Genomic DNA, 18,937 nt, shown 5'->3' with positions numbered 1-18,937 from the left:
TTATCAAAGTACCATGATCCTACAACTAAAGCTGCCAGAGAAGCACTGCCTATTAGGCAAATGCTTATTAAAAAACTATAAACAGTTATACAAATAGCTATATATTTAACTACGTATATATATATAATAATAACAATAATTTGTACCGTGTGGACAAAAAACGTCTTGAAATTCTTGGCCTCGGGGCGCAACTCTGGAGACCATGGAATTTCCCCCTTCAGTACTTTATTCACAGGATCCACGTAATATAGATGTGGTCCTTCAGTCAGTAAAAGCTGACGGCGTCGAGCAAACAGTCCCTGTGAAAATTACAAACAAGAAAGGGTCAAAAACTTTTTTTTTTTTTTTTTTTTGTTCCTTCTTGTTGAGGCATGTGAAATATTTTTTGTTATATGAGATATGGCACTGTACATGCTACCTGCTGTTGACAATAAAGCATTAAAAAAAAGGGTCAAAAACACTTACCAAAGGAAGCCAAAAGAGGGCGCTATTTGTTTTCTCACTCAACACTTAAAAAAATGTAAAAACATGCACCTGTTTCATACCATATAAGATAAGAAACATTAAGGAAAATGTTACCTTTCTTTTGTCAACTGGTCCCATTTTATATATCAAGTTATTTTCAACAAACTGGTGCCTTTGAGACAGAAAACAAAAAGCAAATGTTAATGAATAACAAGCTGGCAGTGCTGCCCGTGTTGTTGACTGATTGAAAACAGAACTATAATGATCAAGAGTTCCTTTTACAACATGCAGTAAAACTCAACAGGAAATGCATGAGATAAAAACTAATCATTATTAGTGCATACACCCACACAATCCCTAACTATGTATAATAACAAAATGAATGTGTGTTTAATTGTGCTGTCATTACAGGATGGTACTTTAATATTTAACCAGAATGAAGGTTTAAGAGCAGGAAAACTAATTTCTGAATGAAGGTTGTGACATACCACGGGTTGCCTCTTGTTTGCTTCTGCAGCAGAAGTCGTTTCTCCTCACTGGAGAACTGCAGGTCCAGCTCAAAGGAGTTGCTGTCCAGGTCATGGATGTACTGCTCAATGTTGCTGCAGGATCTCAGTGGGACGATCTGAGATGAGCTGGATGGAACCACCTGCAGGCTGCTGAACTGACTGAGGAGATCTTCATACTGTGGGATCCAAAGCAAACCTTCAGTACACAGTGACAAGACCCAGTGAGCCTGCAATTGAGAGCTCACAATTTGTACCATTAACTGACCATACACACTTAAATATTTAACTTTATTTAACCAGAAGTTGTGGCCGACGTTACTAAAAAACTGTGACGTAATTCTGAATATCACTGAATGTGAGAAAAATAAGAGTGAAGCTTGATTTTAGCGCACTTCCTCATCATCTCTAGCTTACAGCCGACTGATGGTTGGAGGGGAGCGTTTAAGGACTCTCTGCCCAATCTGTCAAACTAACATCATCAGAGAAAGAACACCATTCTAAAGGGGAAGCAAACTTTCAGATTTTAACTAAAGATTTTGACAAAAACTTTTTTTTCTGTGCACAGATTAATTGTTCACCACAATACTGGTAATGTGCGCACACAAAGTAAATAGGGTCAAACTAAGTAAATAGGGTCAGTTTTGATTTAAAGCAGACTTTAAAGAAAGCATGAAATGGTATCCGTAACGTAGGACATTTAATATGAGGTCAATTCTGATTAAAAACAACAAAACAAAAGGTCCAAACAAAAACTACACAACAATAAAACAAAACGAAAAGCCCAAACAAAAAACAACAAAACAAAGATCAAACAAAAAACACAACAAAACAAAAGGTCCAAACTAAAACTACACAACAATAAAACAAAATGAAAAGCCCAAACAAAAAACAACAAAACAAAGATCAAACAAAAAACACAACAAAACAAAAGCTCCAAACCAAAAACAACACAACAATAAAACAAAACAAAAAGCCCAAACAAAACAACAACAAAACAAAAAAGCCCCCCCCCCCCAAAAAAAAACAAACAAAAAGGTTTAAAAATAAATAAATAAATAAATCAAAACAAAAAACTAAATAAAAAGTCCAAAAAACAACAACAATAAAACAAAAGCAAAAAACAACAAAGGGAAAAAATAACACAAAAAAAGCACAAAAGACTATGTAGTAATTTAAAAGACTAATTTTGCACAGTATAGTGGATAATATGTAAGATAAGTCTAACTAACATTGCCATAGTAGTCTTCATCATCTTCAGCCATGGCTGGCAGGTAAGGGGTCAGCTTGGGTGGGGTCTGAACCGGCAAATTCTCCCATGAGATTGTCTCAAAGAACATGTGGCCTTTTAGTGGATTGAACCCACCCATTTCCTCACATCCTAGCCGCTTTCTAGGGTCCAAAGACTGAAACCAGGAGATAAACAATGAATTTTTTTCAGCATAGTCATACAACTCAAAGTGAAGGTATGTAATGAAAACAAACTATTATTACCAACAGTCGCTGCACCAGATCTTTAGCTTTGGGGAAGAATTTCTCAGGAAATTCATATTCCAGCTTTGTTATCTTTTGGAAAATCAAGTACTCGTTCCTATTAAAAAGACAAAAGTAAATGACTAACTCAACCAAATCAATATCAACTGAACGGTTTGTAGTCTCACAACTGAAGAGCTCTTAATAATCAGTAGAGAGAAGGAAAGGGTTAATTTACAGTCTCATGGTTCAGTGTTTTGTTTTCAACGGCTGTCCGAGCCAATTTATTGGTTGTAATGTAACTAAAACTGCAAGCGGGTCATGTGACCCAGTGGTTGGGGTTTCCTCAGAAGCCCTCTGTACTGTCTACACAAACAAGTCATAAACACCAAAGCCAACATTTCCTGTTATTTCACACCATGTTTTTAAAAACTGCAATTACAACAGTGATCAACCACCAGCACTTCAGCGGTAGTGCAAAGCACCACCACCACATTATTAAAAACGTTTAATTGAACTAAATCTGAATTGATCAGTAACTCACCCAGCTCTAAACGGAGGTAATCCGGCCACCAGCTGATAGATTATGCAACCCAGTGCCCAGAGGTCCGAACTAAATGAGAAATATCACAGAAAATAAAAAACTAATTTGATGCAATTGACTATCATCTTAATCTGGTAATATTGCACGTTAAATGCCGAAACCTTTTGCAGGCTGATTTTTCCGTCAGCAGCTCCGGAGAAACGTACTGTGCAGTGCCAACAAAAGAATTGGCTCTTGCTGTAAAGACAAATCTTTCAGGTTCAGATTCAGGTGGGACAAACAGCATCACATACTGTCCGTAACCCTGCTGACAACTCATATATGCGCGTGAAGAAAAATGATAGACTGTCCCATATTTATGGTACTTGAGTACTGTTGTGAGTGTATCTATAGATAACAAACACTTCATGCCTGACCTACAAGGGGGTTGAAGGAAGTTAACGACAGTCGTTATGAAAAAAACAACAACAGCCAGAGCAAAGCAATTCAATGAAATATTCATGAACTATACGTTACTTTGAGAGCTGTCCAAAGACAACTGTTTCGCTGTCCCGAAATCCGTAATGTGAATGTGCATGTCTTCGCTCAGTAAGATGTTCTCTGGCTTAAGGTCCCTAAATAAAAACAAATAAATACAAATTCAAAAATGCATTACGGATGATTTCAATCAAAGTCATATCGTTAGTCAAATTACCTGTGAATAATTCCCAGTGCGTGCAAATACTCGAGAGCACAAACTATCTCAGCAGTGTAGAATCTTGTGCAAGTCTCATCAAATGAGCCTATTTTGCGAATGTATCTAAGTAGTTCTCCATTCTTTGCATAACTGAGGGCGAAATCTGACGGATTAGAAGTTAAGAACATTTTAACAAAGTAATAATGAGTTTAACAAACACAGACCTGATTTCACAGCTTCACAGCTCAACGCCAGTTTTACTCCCGAAAAGGATACAAAGTTTATGTGAGTCTTGAAACGTGAAGTAGAGCTTTACGAAAAAGGGATGATCTATGCTTGACAATATATCTTTCTCTCTGAACACATAGTGTGCTTTATTTTCTTTCCTGATGTGATTCTTCTCAAGAATCTTCACTGAAAAACAAATTTCAAATGACATCAGTGTAGTTCATTTAACATATTACAACTATAATACATTTATATATAAAATAAAATAAATTGCCCATTACTTGCATATTCCTTTCCTGTGGCAAGTTCTTTTGCAAGCACAACCTGCAATTGAAATGTGTTCAGCTATTACATCGAATCAATGGAGCCATCGTAAAAACTTTATTGTTATTCAACTACAAAAAAAATCGGTCACTATACTGGCTGTTTAGACCTCAAATGTATTTGTTAAATTGCTAATGATTAAATCTTTCATTTCAGAATCGCAAAAAAATTGTACCCACCGTTGAGAAGGAACCCTCTCCTAAAATTTTGCCAAAGCTGAAGTCCTCCTTCTTGCGTGATTGTGGAGGCTTGAGGGTCGATGTCTTTGGCTGGGTGCTTGCCTCACCCCCGCGGACCTCCATACTGAGACAGTGAGGAAGGCTGGAGTTGAGCTGAGTCCTTACCATTGATGAAGAAGCACAGGAACGCAACACCACGCTAGGCTGGATGGGAGCAGCATCGTACTGAACGAGCAAAACACACACACAGAGCAAACATGACACTGACTCAGACATGCGGGTGCATGTGCAATGAGGAACAAAACCACCTTGGAGGCAGTAAACCAGCAGCTGATAAAGTACAGTAGAGCTTCCGCAGAGGGGAGGGCTGTGTTTGTTTTCACCCAGGATTACGAGTACTCAAATTCATTCACTCAGACCTGCCTTTGTTTACGCTGCAGAGAACGCAAAATATTTACCCTGCTGAAGTTGCGAAAACACCGTTTTTGGTTAAGTCTAACCACACTTTTGATGCTAAGTAACCACGTGTATAATAGGCTACCTGAATTAAAAGTTTAAGGTGACTGATCGTTTAAAGGTGCAGTCAGTCACTTATTAAAAAGTTAAATAAAGATATAAAGAGATGAATAGTACTTTGGAAAAATATCATGCTCGCTCAAATGAGATGAAGACTCGAGTCACATTAGTAGCCTAATAAAACCAGCTTTATTTTACATGCAGTGGGTCACCTCATGGGGGCAGACATGTTGAGATCACATGATACAACTAGTTTTATCCCAGCAACCACCCCTGTCCTGCTATTGGACCCTAATGTTTGTGGTATAAATGAATCAAGACTGACTGTGAATTATGCCTTTTTATAGCACTGGTAAACTTTTCCTTTGACATGATGCTATATCCACACCACTAGGAGGCAGTATAAGACCAAGACCACTGCTATATCAGATTCGTACATCTAAGGGTACGTTTACATAGCCTGGTCCTACCAGACTCTCGTACATTTCATTTGTACAGAGAGTCTGGCCACTCTCCATTGACAAGCGTTAACTTTCTTGAAGGCGGGATCTCTGTTGAAGTTTAAAACTATTGGATCTGCCCAGAGCCACTCTGGATCTGCCATAACCAATCGCTAACGTTTGGTCGTGACGTAACCCTACAACTCAAACTAGCGCACAACCTCAACGTCATCGTTCTCAGCCACTCCGTCTGTTCGCTCAGTGGACCGACAAAAAATTGGCCGGAGAAAACCCAAGATTATACCGCAAACCCAGACGGAGTACTGAAGAAAAATGAAAATTGAGCGAAAGTACGTAGGAGGATGGAGCCAGGCTAACGTTTACATGACAATGATATGCTTAAAACTGATACGTTTTTTGCGTACAGACGACACCATTGTCAAAACAATTCCCATTTACACGGATCCATGAAAACGACTAAAAATGATATATTCTGCTGCCAGGCCGTTAGATGGCGATGAAACACTATAGACTGAACACGTAATACGCATGTGCATGACGTCATCGTCTTCAGAGATTCGCGTTTTTGTTGTTTACACGGAGACCGTTTTCAAAAACTTGCACTTTGAAACCTGTTTTCAAAAGTTTGTGTTTTCAGGCACCCAAAACGCCGTTGTCGATCTTTGTCAAATGGCCAAAACGCATAAAAAGTTTTACGTTCTTAGCTGAAGACGGTGTCGTGTAAAACAGCCCCTGAGTTTAACGGATTAGCGGAAAAGAAAAAGGTTAGGTTCTATGCATCATTTCTTAATTTGATTTTAAACTTTTCAATTAAACTAAACAAATGCACAGACGAATCATTCTCAATAACTAATACAATAATCTATAATAACATATAACAATATATAACAATATAACAAATAATCTATAACATACATTTGAATGTGAATAACATACATGTGGATTTTCATTTCGTGCCAACTTCAAAGACAAAGTTGACTAAATAAACATTTAACAACTATACACAGTTAAAATTTACCAAAGTTTTCTTCTGTGAAAATGAACAAAACAATACTGGGGACTAAACTTGCACTTATAGGTTTGACAAATCCAAGGCTCTTTCGAATAAGAATGTTGCCCTAATATAACCCGCTACTGATTAGCAATAGCAACGTATGGCAAATTGTGGTTCGCACCTGTGAATGATGTAACCTAAAAACAAGAAAACAAATGCACAGACTTCACCAAGAGCAACCTGAGACACAAGACTAAACCATCCAATTAAGAGCATGTTCATTAAGTTATTTTTTATGGAATATTGCAGTATTTATCATACATTTATTTATCCGTGCACATCATTATTTTAACTTCATGTAATCTTTAATCAGAATAACTTCCCCTCCCTCTTGCAGCAACATCTCTTCTCTTCTCTGATGATGCGTTTACTAGCGAGGGCGGGGCAACCTGTCACTCACATGAGATCGACCAATAGCAAACCACAACCTTCCAATCAATTCCCCTTGGACAAAATAAGTATTTTTACTCGATCACATCGCAACTTGTGTTTCATGCCTACTTTAGAGAAATATAAATATACTGAGGTAGTTTTAGCCTCAAGTCTGAGATAACACCCAAAGCCATGCAAATAAAGCAAGATCTGCTTCCCCACAGCAGGTTGATCACTCCTCATTTGTTTACTATGAGAACTGTGGAGGGAGAGAAAAAAAAAACAAATTCTAAATGGTTCTGTTATTAGTGTAAAACCTGGTACTTTCCAGACACCTGCTACATAGGGCACTTCTCCAATACCTCTTTGCCAAACACACCCAACCACAGAAACTAAAACTGGACTGTCCCCTCTGCCTGTAACTGACTAAATAAAAGGGAATGGATGCTACAGGAGCTTGACGTGAAGAGAAAAAAAACAGAAATCAGGTCATATGCACACAGCATATTGACATTTTGAAAGAAAGAATTTAAACTGTCTGCAAACAGCGCTGAGAGGCACAAACAATGCAAATAAATCTGACATCATGCAGTGCAAAAGTTATTCTAGATCTTTATTATTAGTACTTTTATTTCATTTATTGTGTACATTTTTTAAATCTTTGACATTATCAATTCAATGGTATAAAAAAATGCATTAGGCAGGAACAAAAGTTATGACAACAAATATTTTTTACATTGCTCATCAAAATAAGGCAATTTTCAACCTTTTTTGTAAGTTATACAAGATTCAACTCATTTTTAAACTCAGTTTAACGTAATTCAAGTAGAAATGAATTAAATATCCAAGTTGATTGTGCTAACAGGGATGCTTTTTGGTTGATTTTTTGTTCACTATCCAGTCCAAAACTAAACTAATTAAGATGTTGGTTTTGTTAAGAAATTGATTGATTGTGTATGTTTGTATAAGGATCAGCCATCTGAACAGTTTAAGTAATTCAAGCAGACACAGGTAACATCACTTTCTTTATGACACAAATGGGAGTGGCATAAACACAATGGCTAAAACAACAATGACGATTACGAGCTGCGCAATACGACCTCTGGATCAATGGCATCCGAATGGTGTGACACATCGTAATCTGATAGCAACGGTCCAGTTTTCCTGGAAGTCGTATTTAAAACTAGATTAGGAAGTGAAGTTTGGATAGAGTCACCAAATACAATACACTTACATCTCTGACAGCCAGCACTGGATGATTTAAAAAGCAAATAGTGGCACTGTACGCATGAGAGGACAGTATAGTAAAGGTTGACAGGATGCCAAAGTAAGCGTGAATACAAACGCGTTGCAAGCTGGGTCATAAAGTGCCATCACAAGAAAAATACATTCATAAACGTCTAGACAAAGTGCTTTTCTTTTTCTTTTTAATCATACTCCTATTCAAACAGCGAAAGACAGATGACTATGTACACAATGTCTACACACCACTGTTCGACTACATCTCTGTAGATGCCTGATCTGTGTCGAGCTGCAAATGTCAGATCGTATCTTTTAGACTGTAAACAAACACATTTAGCACATTGACTTCAAGTAACTGTTTCATTCAGTTGATTTGTAGGTAAGAGACGAGGCATGAATTTCCTGCATGTGCTGTGGCTCATTATCAAATCTGTAGCCACATAAACAACATCCTGATGCAGATGTCATAACACAATTTCCCCAGTACTGCTGGATTTGTGCAATTAAATTTAGTAATTATTAGGAGGCTATTGAATCTTTTGAAAACCTCATAATCTTTTCAACCTTGTATAACCTTCTGAAAACCTCAGATGAGGTAAATATTAATATATACAGATATTTGCAGGGTCTATTCTTTTGGTGAATAGTTTAATTTTGATCATTTTTAGAGTTAATGTGTAAATACTAAATAAGCATTTTATTTATTTATTTATTTATTTATTTATAATCATTGTGTAGATTCTGCTGTGGCAGATTTCCATTTGCATATTTTCCAATGATCATTAATTCTTAGAATTTATATATTTCAAATATTATTATTTTTACTGTCAAATAATATCTCTAATACATGAAAGCCCATTTCTGCCACATAAAAAAATGAATAAGCCATAATCATGAAGTTGAAATTATGAGATAAAAAGTATCTCATAATGGCTTTGTAGCTCATAATTTTGACGTATATTAGTATATCTTAAAATAATTATGAATTAGTACCTATAATTATGACTGTGAATTTTTAATCTCAGAATGAATTAGTATCTCATAATTTCTACTTTTTTTATGATTTACCAAAGTATTTTTTTTGGCAGAAATGGCCTTCCATAATTTTTTTTCATTCCCACGACTCTTCTGTTTTCCATGACCATGAGCCCAAAGGGGAAAACCTTTATAAAAAATAATTTTGTGCAACAAATGTTCAGAAAATGAAGCCATAAAATGGCAACTTATTGGACGGAGTGATAGCCAAGGAAAAAAACAAAGCAAAAGAGGCACCCAAACACAGGTGAATATCTCTGAACGTGTTAAACAGAATAATCGAAAACCAGTTCATCCTTCTGCTTTAGACTCTGTATATGGGCTAATCTGTGGACATAATCATGTCGAGTTAATTTTAAGCGTTGTTTGTTTTAAAGCAGCAGTGATAGTCAAATGTGCGTCTTTAGAGTTAGATTAGCTTGTGCAACTCTCGTAAAAATTTCACGGTGTTGTTTGTCAAGTGAACACGTCTCGCGTGAGAGCAGTTTCGTGAGGAGACTGTACGGACACCTTAAACAAATTAAACAAATCCATCATTAACCGACTATGCGCTGCTGCGTCACTTCCTCTGGCATGTTCACGAGCACTGCTGTTTGTTTTTAGCCCGTCAGCTGACAAACTACATGTCAAAACAACCGTGCTAATTAAAATAAAATTATATATAATTAATGATTTCACTACATGCAATAACGATGAACTACGTTAAAGCACGGAAAGAGTTTTTTTTTATTTTTTTTATTTTTTTACATATATATTTTTTTTTTAGGAAATGCTGAAAACAAACAAGTGCGTGCTCTTCGTCTTTCAAAACACCCATACACGACTTACATGGTTTGAATTACATTTAGAGAATGCAACTTACTAAAGTGAAATCCCTCCCCAAACACTAAGCTGCTTAGCTAGAAGAAGATAGCAACTGGCTAATTTGAACACTGTAAATAAAGATGCAGGTCCATGACACCCTATCATTCAGTGTCACTCGGTGTCTAATGTTGTATTTGTCATCATATACTCACTGTTTGGCTCTTGGTCTTGGCCATGGACGTTCACAGGCAGATGTCTCAGTAATGTTGTCATTACAGAGCTGTTAGTGGATGGCCGCTGCTGCCTCTCTCTCCTGCCAGCTCTGACGTCACACAACAACAACGTCTCATGCAGTGGAGGAGCAGCCGTGAGAACTGCAGCACTATGGGGCTCCCCGGACAGCAGAGGGCAGCACAGCACTGGCAATGAGTGAGTGAGTGAGTGAGTGAGGGAGGGAGGCAGAGAGAGACCGTTTCCCTCATCCGACTGCCGTCATCTCTCTGGATTGTTTTAGCCCAGTTGTGGATTTTTTTTCTTTGGCTGTTGAAGCAAATGGGAAGACAAAATATATGTCTATTGATTTATGCTCTCCCATTTGCCTCCTTTGAAGTTTAGCCTGGTAAAGGATACTTTCTTTCATTCATTCGCTTTTCCATTTACCAGAAATTTGCCCTAAAAGTAAGTGAGTGAGTCTCTGTTTCAGAACTTTTTCTGTAAACCCTATAGAGATGGTTGTGTGTGAAAATTCCTGTAGATCAGCAGTTTCTGAAATACACAGACCAGCCATTCTGGCACTAACAACCATGCATGTTCCTAAATCACCTTTCTTCCCTTTTCTGATGCTCAGTTTGAACTTCAGCAGATCCTCTTCAACATGTCTACATGCACTTATTAGATATTTATGTTAACGAGCAGCTAATATTATATGTAGGCTATATACAGTAGCCTACTGTGCAAAAGTCTTAGGCATGTTAATATTCCTGCAAAGCTACACTACTGTGAAAAGTACTGGCACTTGTGTTAAAATGCTGTAAAGTGAGAAAGCTTTCTAAAATAAAATCACAAATTTAATTTATTTATGATTTAACTTCTATTAACTAATTCAAATCAATATTTGGTGTAACGACCCTTTGCGTTTAAAACGGCTTTTGTCGAGGTACACTTGCGCATGGTTTTTCAGGTAGCTTTGCAGGAAGGTTTCTTCAAGCATCTTGGAGACGTTCCCGCAGTTCTTCTGGATTTAGTTTGTCTCAGTTTGTCTCAGTTTGTTCTGTTTCTTCATGTAATCACAGACGGACTCGATGATGGTGAGATCAGATCATACCGGCTGTTGTCAGACTCCTTGTGCATACACAAATCTCACTGGATTATTACAATTAATGGCAAAAAGAATGTTTGGAAATGTAAACTGATATTTCCTACTGACACACTACAGCAAAAGATATAAATAACTGACTTAAAACCATTTATATATGTATATAGGCCTATATGTAGATATAGAGAGACACTGAGTAGTTCCGACACTAGCAGGAAGCAGAGATCAAGATCCAAAGAAAGTTTATTTTAAAGGGATAGTTCACTTTGAAATTAAATTTTGGTATGTTTTAGCTTACCTGAAGGGCATCCAAGATGTAGGTGTCTTTGTTTCCGCAGTAGTTTCAATTTTGATATTTTTAAGTCAAACCGTTCTTGTCTGTCAGTCATATAATGCAGGTATATGGTCACTGTCTCAAAGAGCATGCACAGAGAAGTCCAAATTAAACAATCTCGAAACGAGCGGTTTGTGTGAGAAAACGAACAGTATTTATATCGATTTTACCTCTACACAACCACGTCCAAGTGATCTGAGTCATCTGAGTGATCTGCGCGCTTCCTGGTGTGTGACGTGTTCGCGCGTTCTGGCTTAGTCTACGCAAGCGCCGGAAAGTGTACAAGAGGTAAAAACGATATAAATACTGTTCGTTTTCTCACACAAACCGCTCGTTTTGTGTCTTAGGCCATCAATGTGTACTTACGATGGGGAATTGTTTAATTTGGACGATGGGGAATTGTTTTAATTTGGACTCTGTGCATGCTCTTTGAGACAGTAACTATAGACCTGCATTATATGACTGTCAGACAAGAACGGTTTGACTTAAAAATATCAAAATTGAAACTACTGTGGAAACAAAGACACCTACATCTTGGATGCCCTTGAGGTAAGCTAAAACATACCAAAATTTAATTTCAAAGTGAACTATCCCTTTAATACACCAACCAAAATACAGGAATTTGTAAAAGAAAGCACTACACAACTTAACGACTAATACTAATACTAAGACCGATACTAAGACTAACTCAAACTGAGGGTTTATATACACTGCAGACAAAGGGAGAAACTAACTAGATGATTAATGAAACACACCTGAACTGAACTAACACAATCAATTAGAAACATTACTAAATAACATATTAATCTAGGTGAAATTTTTTTCACAAACAATACACAATATTTTAATTTTCTTATCTGTACAAATAGAAATATATTCAGCACTAATGAAAAACAGAATCTGGAGAATCAAATCACTGCACACAAAACCTTAAACCTCATTTGAACTCAGCTACTTTTTGAGCTACTTTTACACCCCTTAGCCTGGACAACTTGTTTTCATTGAAGAATAAGAATTCCTTGATAACATTATTTGAAAAGGCCTTCACATTTAGCCCTACAGCATAAATTGTACACTTCAAAAAGTGAATAAATGCCTTATGTCAGTTCAGAATGACCACGTCTACTACAGATGTCTTCATGCATTTAATCCCTGAAGGTGTTTTCATCCAGCTCTATATCTCTGGCGATGGTGGGGACGGGGCTTGTGGGAATGTCGGTGAGAGTGCAGTAGTCCTGTTTTGAACACATAGGCGTTGGGTTAATGATAACTGGTGCTTCAGAGGCCTCAAAGTCCTCTTGACTCTCAAGACTAAGAGCAGAGTCATTCAGAGACAGAACATCTCCACTCAGACACGCCACGCTGAGAGACTGCATGAAGTCGTCCACTTCATCTGGCAACACTTCACAGAACAAAGAAAATTCCTCACATGGGATACTCGTCTCACTGCACGTATCGGGCATTTGGCGTGGGGCCCAGACCTCAGCTGTGGGGCCCACATAGGGTTGATGGCACTGTGCTGCGGGATACATGCCCGTTTTCTCTACCTGATCCTGTAGCGTAGATATGACCTCGGAAATCTTGTCGACTGTTGAAAAGTCTTCTATAGCATGAATGTCTTGTAAAGGACTTTTGGCCAAAACCCAACACTTTTGGGGGGAAAAAAAAGAGGATAATAAAAGAGGAAATATTAATCTGATATGAATATGAGGATATATCTAACACAATTATATATATAAATGTGTGTGTGTGTAAAAAATACAGTATAAATATATACAATATTATACTGTAAATATACTGTAAATTAATTGATATTATACATGGTATTATTATAATAATTACATAATATTAGAATTAATATTATGTTTAAGAGGTTCTGAATGTTTTATACTTTTTTTTCTTTCTTTTTTTAATACATGACTTATGTTACTTTGCGTTTTTCGTGTAAAGACAACATGGATCTCTATGAAAACGACTAAAAACTTGTACCACAAACGGGTTCAAACCCTCGGTTGGGAAACCCTGGTCTGTTTGAAATCTGAAATATTACCTGAAAATTGCCCTGGTAATTTTTATAAAGAGGCTGGAAGTACGTTGCTGGTGTCGGCACCAATGAAATTTCTTTCATCTTAAATCTGCAATGCATAAATGTCACATGTTATATCCAGTTATCTTTCCTGTCTCACCTGTTGGTGTACTGCATCATTTTGCAGAAAATGTGTGGCAATAGCAGGTGTATAATAAACAATTACCTTGCAGCAGGAACAGATAGAAGAAGCAGAATTAAAAGTCCGAATATTAAAAATGTTCCAATGACAATCTTGCCGACTTGATTGGGCTCATCTTGAACCAAAAAATAAAATAAACATAAAAATAATACTATTAATAAAATAGAAAATAAAAGAATAAAATAAAACAAACTGGGATGGGTAAAATTTAAAGGTGCAGTAAGCGATTTCTGAGAAACACTGTTGATATTTGAAATAATCCCAAACAAACACACACCTCCCTTCATTGCCCCACCCCCAAAATGCACGAAAACGCAATGCAAGAGCGGATGTCTCTTTATTATAGATGAAGCAAAGCAAAATAATGCTTCAATGACACTCAACACTGTCATGTTACAAAGGCTAACAGCATATCTTTGTTCTGTGAATCAGCAAAGCCAATGTTACTCAGAAACAACGCAACCTCTGTGTCCGTTTTCAGGCCTTCCCGCTTAGCTCTCTCCAGCGCTGGAAAGCTTTTCTAATATTAACACGGGTCCTAAAGCTCTTGCCTGATCATAACCCTTCTTTTTTCAGTGATTCCTCTGACCTTTTCTCTTTTGTAATGTCACTCAACCATCAGTCTTTCCTTAAGGCCACATCCACACGAGGCCAGAGCTTTCCCTATCTTTTTTTCCCTCGTTCTAAAAAAATATTCCGTAAACACGGCGTTGTACGGTACACAGTACACACAAAACCACTGAAACCGACTCAAAATGATGCAGTATACATGCAAGACCAGTATGTGGCGCTGTAATTCTGCCACAGAGAAACACTAAAAAAGAAGAAGAAGAATTGGAACATGCACATAAACCTTGAACGCTTTATACAATAATAGGCTCAGTAGCTTCTACTACTTTTTTTTTAACCAATAAATTTATTGAACAATATAAATACCTATAAATGGTACAAAATATGAAATGTCTTAATCAGACAACAGACAAGCATCATAGCATAAGAAAGAAAATATAAAGAAATAAAAAAGTCAAATAAAGAAATAAAATAAAAATACATTCAAGTAAATAATAAAGAAAGAAATAAAAGAGGCTCAGTAGCTTCTGCAGCAAGAACACAAGCATGTAGTCCGCAGTTGTTATTGCCGTTACATGACGAAACGGTGTCTAAGTAAGGTCGACACGTGGGGTGATGACATCAACGTTTCACAAAAATATATGGATTGGCTGTACACACGGAAACGCAAGGGTGTCGTTTTCAGATTTATCCACTCTGGGACCCAGTTTAACCTTTTCACATGTAAGTTTTAAATATTCTGGCTGACCACCCAGCGTGAGTTTTTCAAGGCGACCATTATTTAGAACCTGTCACTTTATTGTTTCCATGGTGACGCGTCATTGCTTGTCACGTGACACACCGCAACAGCACTGAATGAATAATGATCTGCTTTTATGTCATTTTTCCTTTTTTATTCAAAACATTCACACATTTATTAGCTATAGCATGACATATCTAATATTCCGATTGTCAAATATGTGCAAGTGGAAGTGTTTTGTTGTTTAAACACCTTTATAACGATTGCGTTAGTTGTGCTGTATGCGCGATGGGCGCAGCCATGTTAGTTTCTGCCACAGTTAAGAGAATTGGATCTGATGGATTTGCAAAATGTCAATTCATCCACTTCAATACATGAAAGTAAGTGGCTGGTGAACTGGGAGAAGAATAGAGTAAACTTGAAAGCTACTTACACAATGTGTATCTGATATGAATAAAACATCTTGCCTAATTATAATGGCAACAATTATTATTCCGCTTCTATAGATATCAGTGTGTATTTTGCAAACTCAAAGTCATTGTTTTGCTAGTTATGTGATTTTAAATGTCTGAAACCTAAAATAAACATCATGTGGTTCAAAACACTGAATAGTTGTGATATATTACAGTGCTGAGCGTGTCCGTCTCTGGCTCAGCGCCAGCCAACGCGCATACGCACGGTTGAATTTAGCAGTTGATCACGTGATGCACTGACCACACTGTACACCGTAAGTGTGATCGTACGCCCCAGGGACCAGCCAAGACTGATCACACCAGCTAAAAAAAATTAATAAATAGCGGTTTCAGGCTCCCAAAACGCTGGATCCGTCTGGACAAAACGGCAATACGATACAAAATTTTGTACATATACAGCTAAACGCGTCTCCGTGATGACAAGGCCTTCTCCCTCTTGCTCACTCCCTCTCCTCCCCCATCATGAGTGGACACGCCCCCTACTGCTGATTGGTGCACTAAAAGTGTGTTGTGCTGCTCTGGCCCATCCACTTTCAACAGTGTTTTTTTAAGAAATCGCTTACTACACCTCTAATCTCTCAGCAAACAAATATATTTATATAATTAAGTACATGAGAGTGTAAATATAGATCACTATCACAGAGTATTCACCTCTGTATGCTGTATTCCATTTGACTGTGCTGCTCCAGTCGCTCCATGTTCCACTGTATAATTTGTTTGTCTCATGTATCCCAGTCCTCACCATAGCAGTGTACGTAGTTCCAGGATCAAGCTTCATTTCATCAATCTGAATCATTTTAGTGTCTGGATGAACACTGACGACCTTCAAAAAAAAAAAAAAAGTAACGTTAATGTGAAACCATTCATAGAAAACATTCATTTTCAAAGCAAGAACACACATATTGCGTTTTGATGTGGGTGAAACAGAGGATGTTCTCTGAGAACATACACTATGAATGGTGGACATTTACAGCTGAATCATCACTCTAATTAATCTTACGCTGTCATTTTCTCCATCTCTGTAGTACAGGAATTTGTACTTGATGGGTAGAGCATGTCTGTATTTATGGTCTTCATATCCATTCTTCCAAAAGAAATGATATGTCCCATTTTCATATTGTAACGTCAGATTAAATGGGGTGTTTGGCTTAACTGGGAAAAGAGAGAAGCTTCATGTACGTGAAATATAAGAAGGAAAAAAAAAATTTTCTTTAGTTACATAAAGATTTACTCACTGTTTTTTGCTGGACAAAAATCACCACCCAACAGAGACGGATAATTACTGCCGTTTTCCAAATAATGAAGTTTCACAGCATAAACATGATTATCCTGTATTCTTTTTACTGTGAAACTGCAGGTGTGATCTTCACGTGCTCTCTGGAGTGAGCATCTATACCTGTGTGTGTTGGCAGAATCTGGCTCAGTACTGGTAATGCACACAAATTCAACTGAAAAATAGTGTATGAATTACTAAACAGAATGGTAATGAATAAGTGCTTACACGTCGTTCGACCTTTGAAATTCCAGCCAGTATGATATGTTTCTAGTGAATGTGACTGGTAGTTTTAAAGAGCAGTTGATGGTTATCCAGTAATCTGTCACACAGTTGAGCCCTGTTGTCAGAGCTGAAACATGAAACAGAAAAATGGCCACATATTTTTGGAAGTACTGTACATGTAAAATCCATTGTGACTAAAAGTGCAGATTTGAGAAGCCTGTTTTACCCTGTGAACTGGCATTAAGTTCCACTAAAAAAGCCAAGAAAATGCAGATAATTCCAGTGCGGTGCATCATTCTTGTGAAGGATTGTATGTACACACACTTCCAGATTTCAACACATAATTCCGCATGCAACTGAAAAGACCCCATTGAAAAGTTAGCCATAAATGAAACAATAATTAAACTGATAGAGAAAAACTTTCAATATAAGTCCATCAGGTTCCATTGATTTAAGAACTAGAGTTTTACAAATTAGGTGATTATCCTGAACGTGTAATTAATAAATAATAAACATTAAAAGCCAAAACACAAATCATGTATCTTACATTCCTGTACTTAGGCTCAGATTTTAAAGAACACATGTTACAACAGAGACAATTATATCTACTCACCAAATGTATTCTGAAGCATTGGAGTCATAGATAATAGCGCGAAAGTTGTCAATGGCACTGAAGGGCATCAAGTTGGTTTTATATACTGAGAAGTTCCTGTTTATGTAGGAGGTCTTTACCTCACAGTTATCTGAAATCTCTGATTAGTCGTTTAAGATGGTATCACAAGGTTCTCACACGTGACGTGGAGCCACATGGTTAATTCTCACATTAAAATAAACTGTCCAGGTGAACATAATCTTCTTAAGAGTAAATACACTAAAAAAAATGTGCAAGTACAATCAACTTGGATGTTTAAGTCATTTCAACTTAAATTACATTAAACTGACTTGAAAAATTTGTTGATTATTGCACAACATAAAAAAGGCTGAAAAATGCATGTTGTCATAACTTATAGATCATATATTTTTTACAGTGTACAAAAATATAAAACAACATGTAAGCATGCAGCCAGTCTATTACTTAAAGCAGCTGAGGGCTGATGGTCTGAACGCGCACACTCAGGTTGTTATGCACTTCAAAGTCCACACACAAGTTAATATGCTTACATTGTAGATTTATTTTACCTTGACTGGTCTTCATTCCAAGTAAGCAAGAGTCCAACAAACAGTCAGTAAATCCACAGTTCCAAGTCCTTCACCAGTACAGATTTCCTACTTGCATAGCATAGCATATCATAACTTAGCATAGCATAACTTATGTAGCGGTCAAAACACCTGTCACCTGAAGGAAGGTTCCCACCTATATTCAGTAACCAATTACCCAAGAGAGACCCCTACTGGACAAACACTTACGAAACAAAGTTTAAATAAAGACAAAATGGCTCTTTTGGCTCTACAATGTAATGTAACAACAATGTAGCGAAAATAAAGTTTCCTCACATTATGATACAGTAAGCAGCCTACATTTAAAGTTTACAGATGTTATAGCAAAGGGAGGACCTGAATGCATTTTGAATAGCCCTAAACTTATTTTTGTTGTATTTTTTCTTATACTAAATTTTCAGACAGAAAAATGATTTGCCCATGTATGACTGATTCTATAAATGACTGACATTTATTGCAGTGACTTTAAAGATGAAAAGTTACAAATGTGAACTTTCATTTGTGGCTTCCTACTGTATGTCACTGTGTCTTTTTCATCTTCTAGTTTCAGATGTTGCAGAGAACTTCTAAAGTGCTCCTGTGGCTGCGTGTCGAAAAAAATAAGGCCACACAAGTTGCTATACAAGTTTCTGTCTTATGCAACTTGTTAAACAAAATTAATTGGAAAATAATATGGCTAAAGG

At 37.0% G+C, this 18,937-nt stretch overlaps 2 protein-coding genes across 7 annotated transcripts in view; both read right to left on the bottom strand.

Annotated features, from left to right (window-relative positions):
- Positions 1-10,265, bottom strand: part of pdpk1a (3-phosphoinositide dependent protein kinase 1a) — a 50,808-nt gene extending 40,543 nt beyond the window's left edge. For 3 of the 6 annotated variants that reach the window (XR_013822877.1, XM_079887271.1, XM_079887272.1), the window contains exons 1-12: positions 4,396-4,988; positions 4,174-4,216; positions 3,941-4,078; positions 3,683-3,827; positions 3,505-3,602; positions 3,150-3,225; positions 2,989-3,057; positions 2,466-2,562; positions 2,204-2,377; positions 954-1,150; positions 580-637; positions 147-299 (exon numbers count right to left, since the gene is read on the bottom strand). Coding sequence is in view for 5 of the 6 variants with exons in the window: in XM_079887271.1 (XP_079743397.1) it covers positions 147-299; positions 580-637; positions 954-1,150; positions 2,204-2,377; positions 2,466-2,562; positions 2,989-3,057; positions 3,150-3,225; positions 3,505-3,602; positions 3,683-3,827; positions 3,941-4,078; positions 4,174-4,216; positions 4,396-4,671 (1,524 nt within the window). In the remaining variant the exon portion in view is untranslated. Of the gene's footprint in view, positions 1-146; positions 300-579; positions 638-953; positions 1,151-2,203; positions 2,378-2,465; positions 2,563-2,988; positions 3,058-3,149; positions 3,226-3,504; positions 3,603-3,682; positions 3,828-3,940; positions 4,079-4,173; positions 4,217-4,395; positions 4,989-10,091 lie in introns of those variants that run through there. The other 3 variants (XM_079887274.1, XM_079887275.1, XM_079887273.1) reach the window with 2 other exon arrangements.
- Positions 10,266-11,420: 1,155 nt separating this feature from the next.
- On the bottom strand, positions 11,421-18,317 carry il21r.2 (interleukin 21 receptor, tandem duplicate 2). Its single transcript, XM_079864655.1, has 9 exons — positions 17,650-18,317; positions 17,263-17,392; positions 17,040-17,163; positions 16,774-16,934; positions 16,539-16,690; positions 16,190-16,361; positions 13,781-13,871; positions 13,579-13,663; positions 11,421-13,177 (listed from the first exon to the last, which is right to left on the bottom strand). Exons 2-9 carry the CDS (start codon positions 17,330-17,332, stop codon positions 12,674-12,676), a joined length of 1,359 nt encoding a protein of 452 aa, XP_079720781.1. The 5' UTR covers positions 17,333-17,392; positions 17,650-18,317; the 3' UTR covers positions 11,421-12,673.
- Positions 18,318-18,937: the final 620 nt, after the last annotated feature.

Source organism: Squalius cephalus, assembly GCF_949319135.1.
Source record: "Squalius cephalus genome assembly, chromosome: 1".
Taxonomy (NCBI): Eukaryota; Metazoa; Chordata; class Actinopteri; order Cypriniformes; family Leuciscidae; genus Squalius; species Squalius cephalus.
The sequence above is the reverse complement of the archived record's forward strand: the minus strand, read 5'-3'. Positions and strand labels throughout refer to the sequence as shown.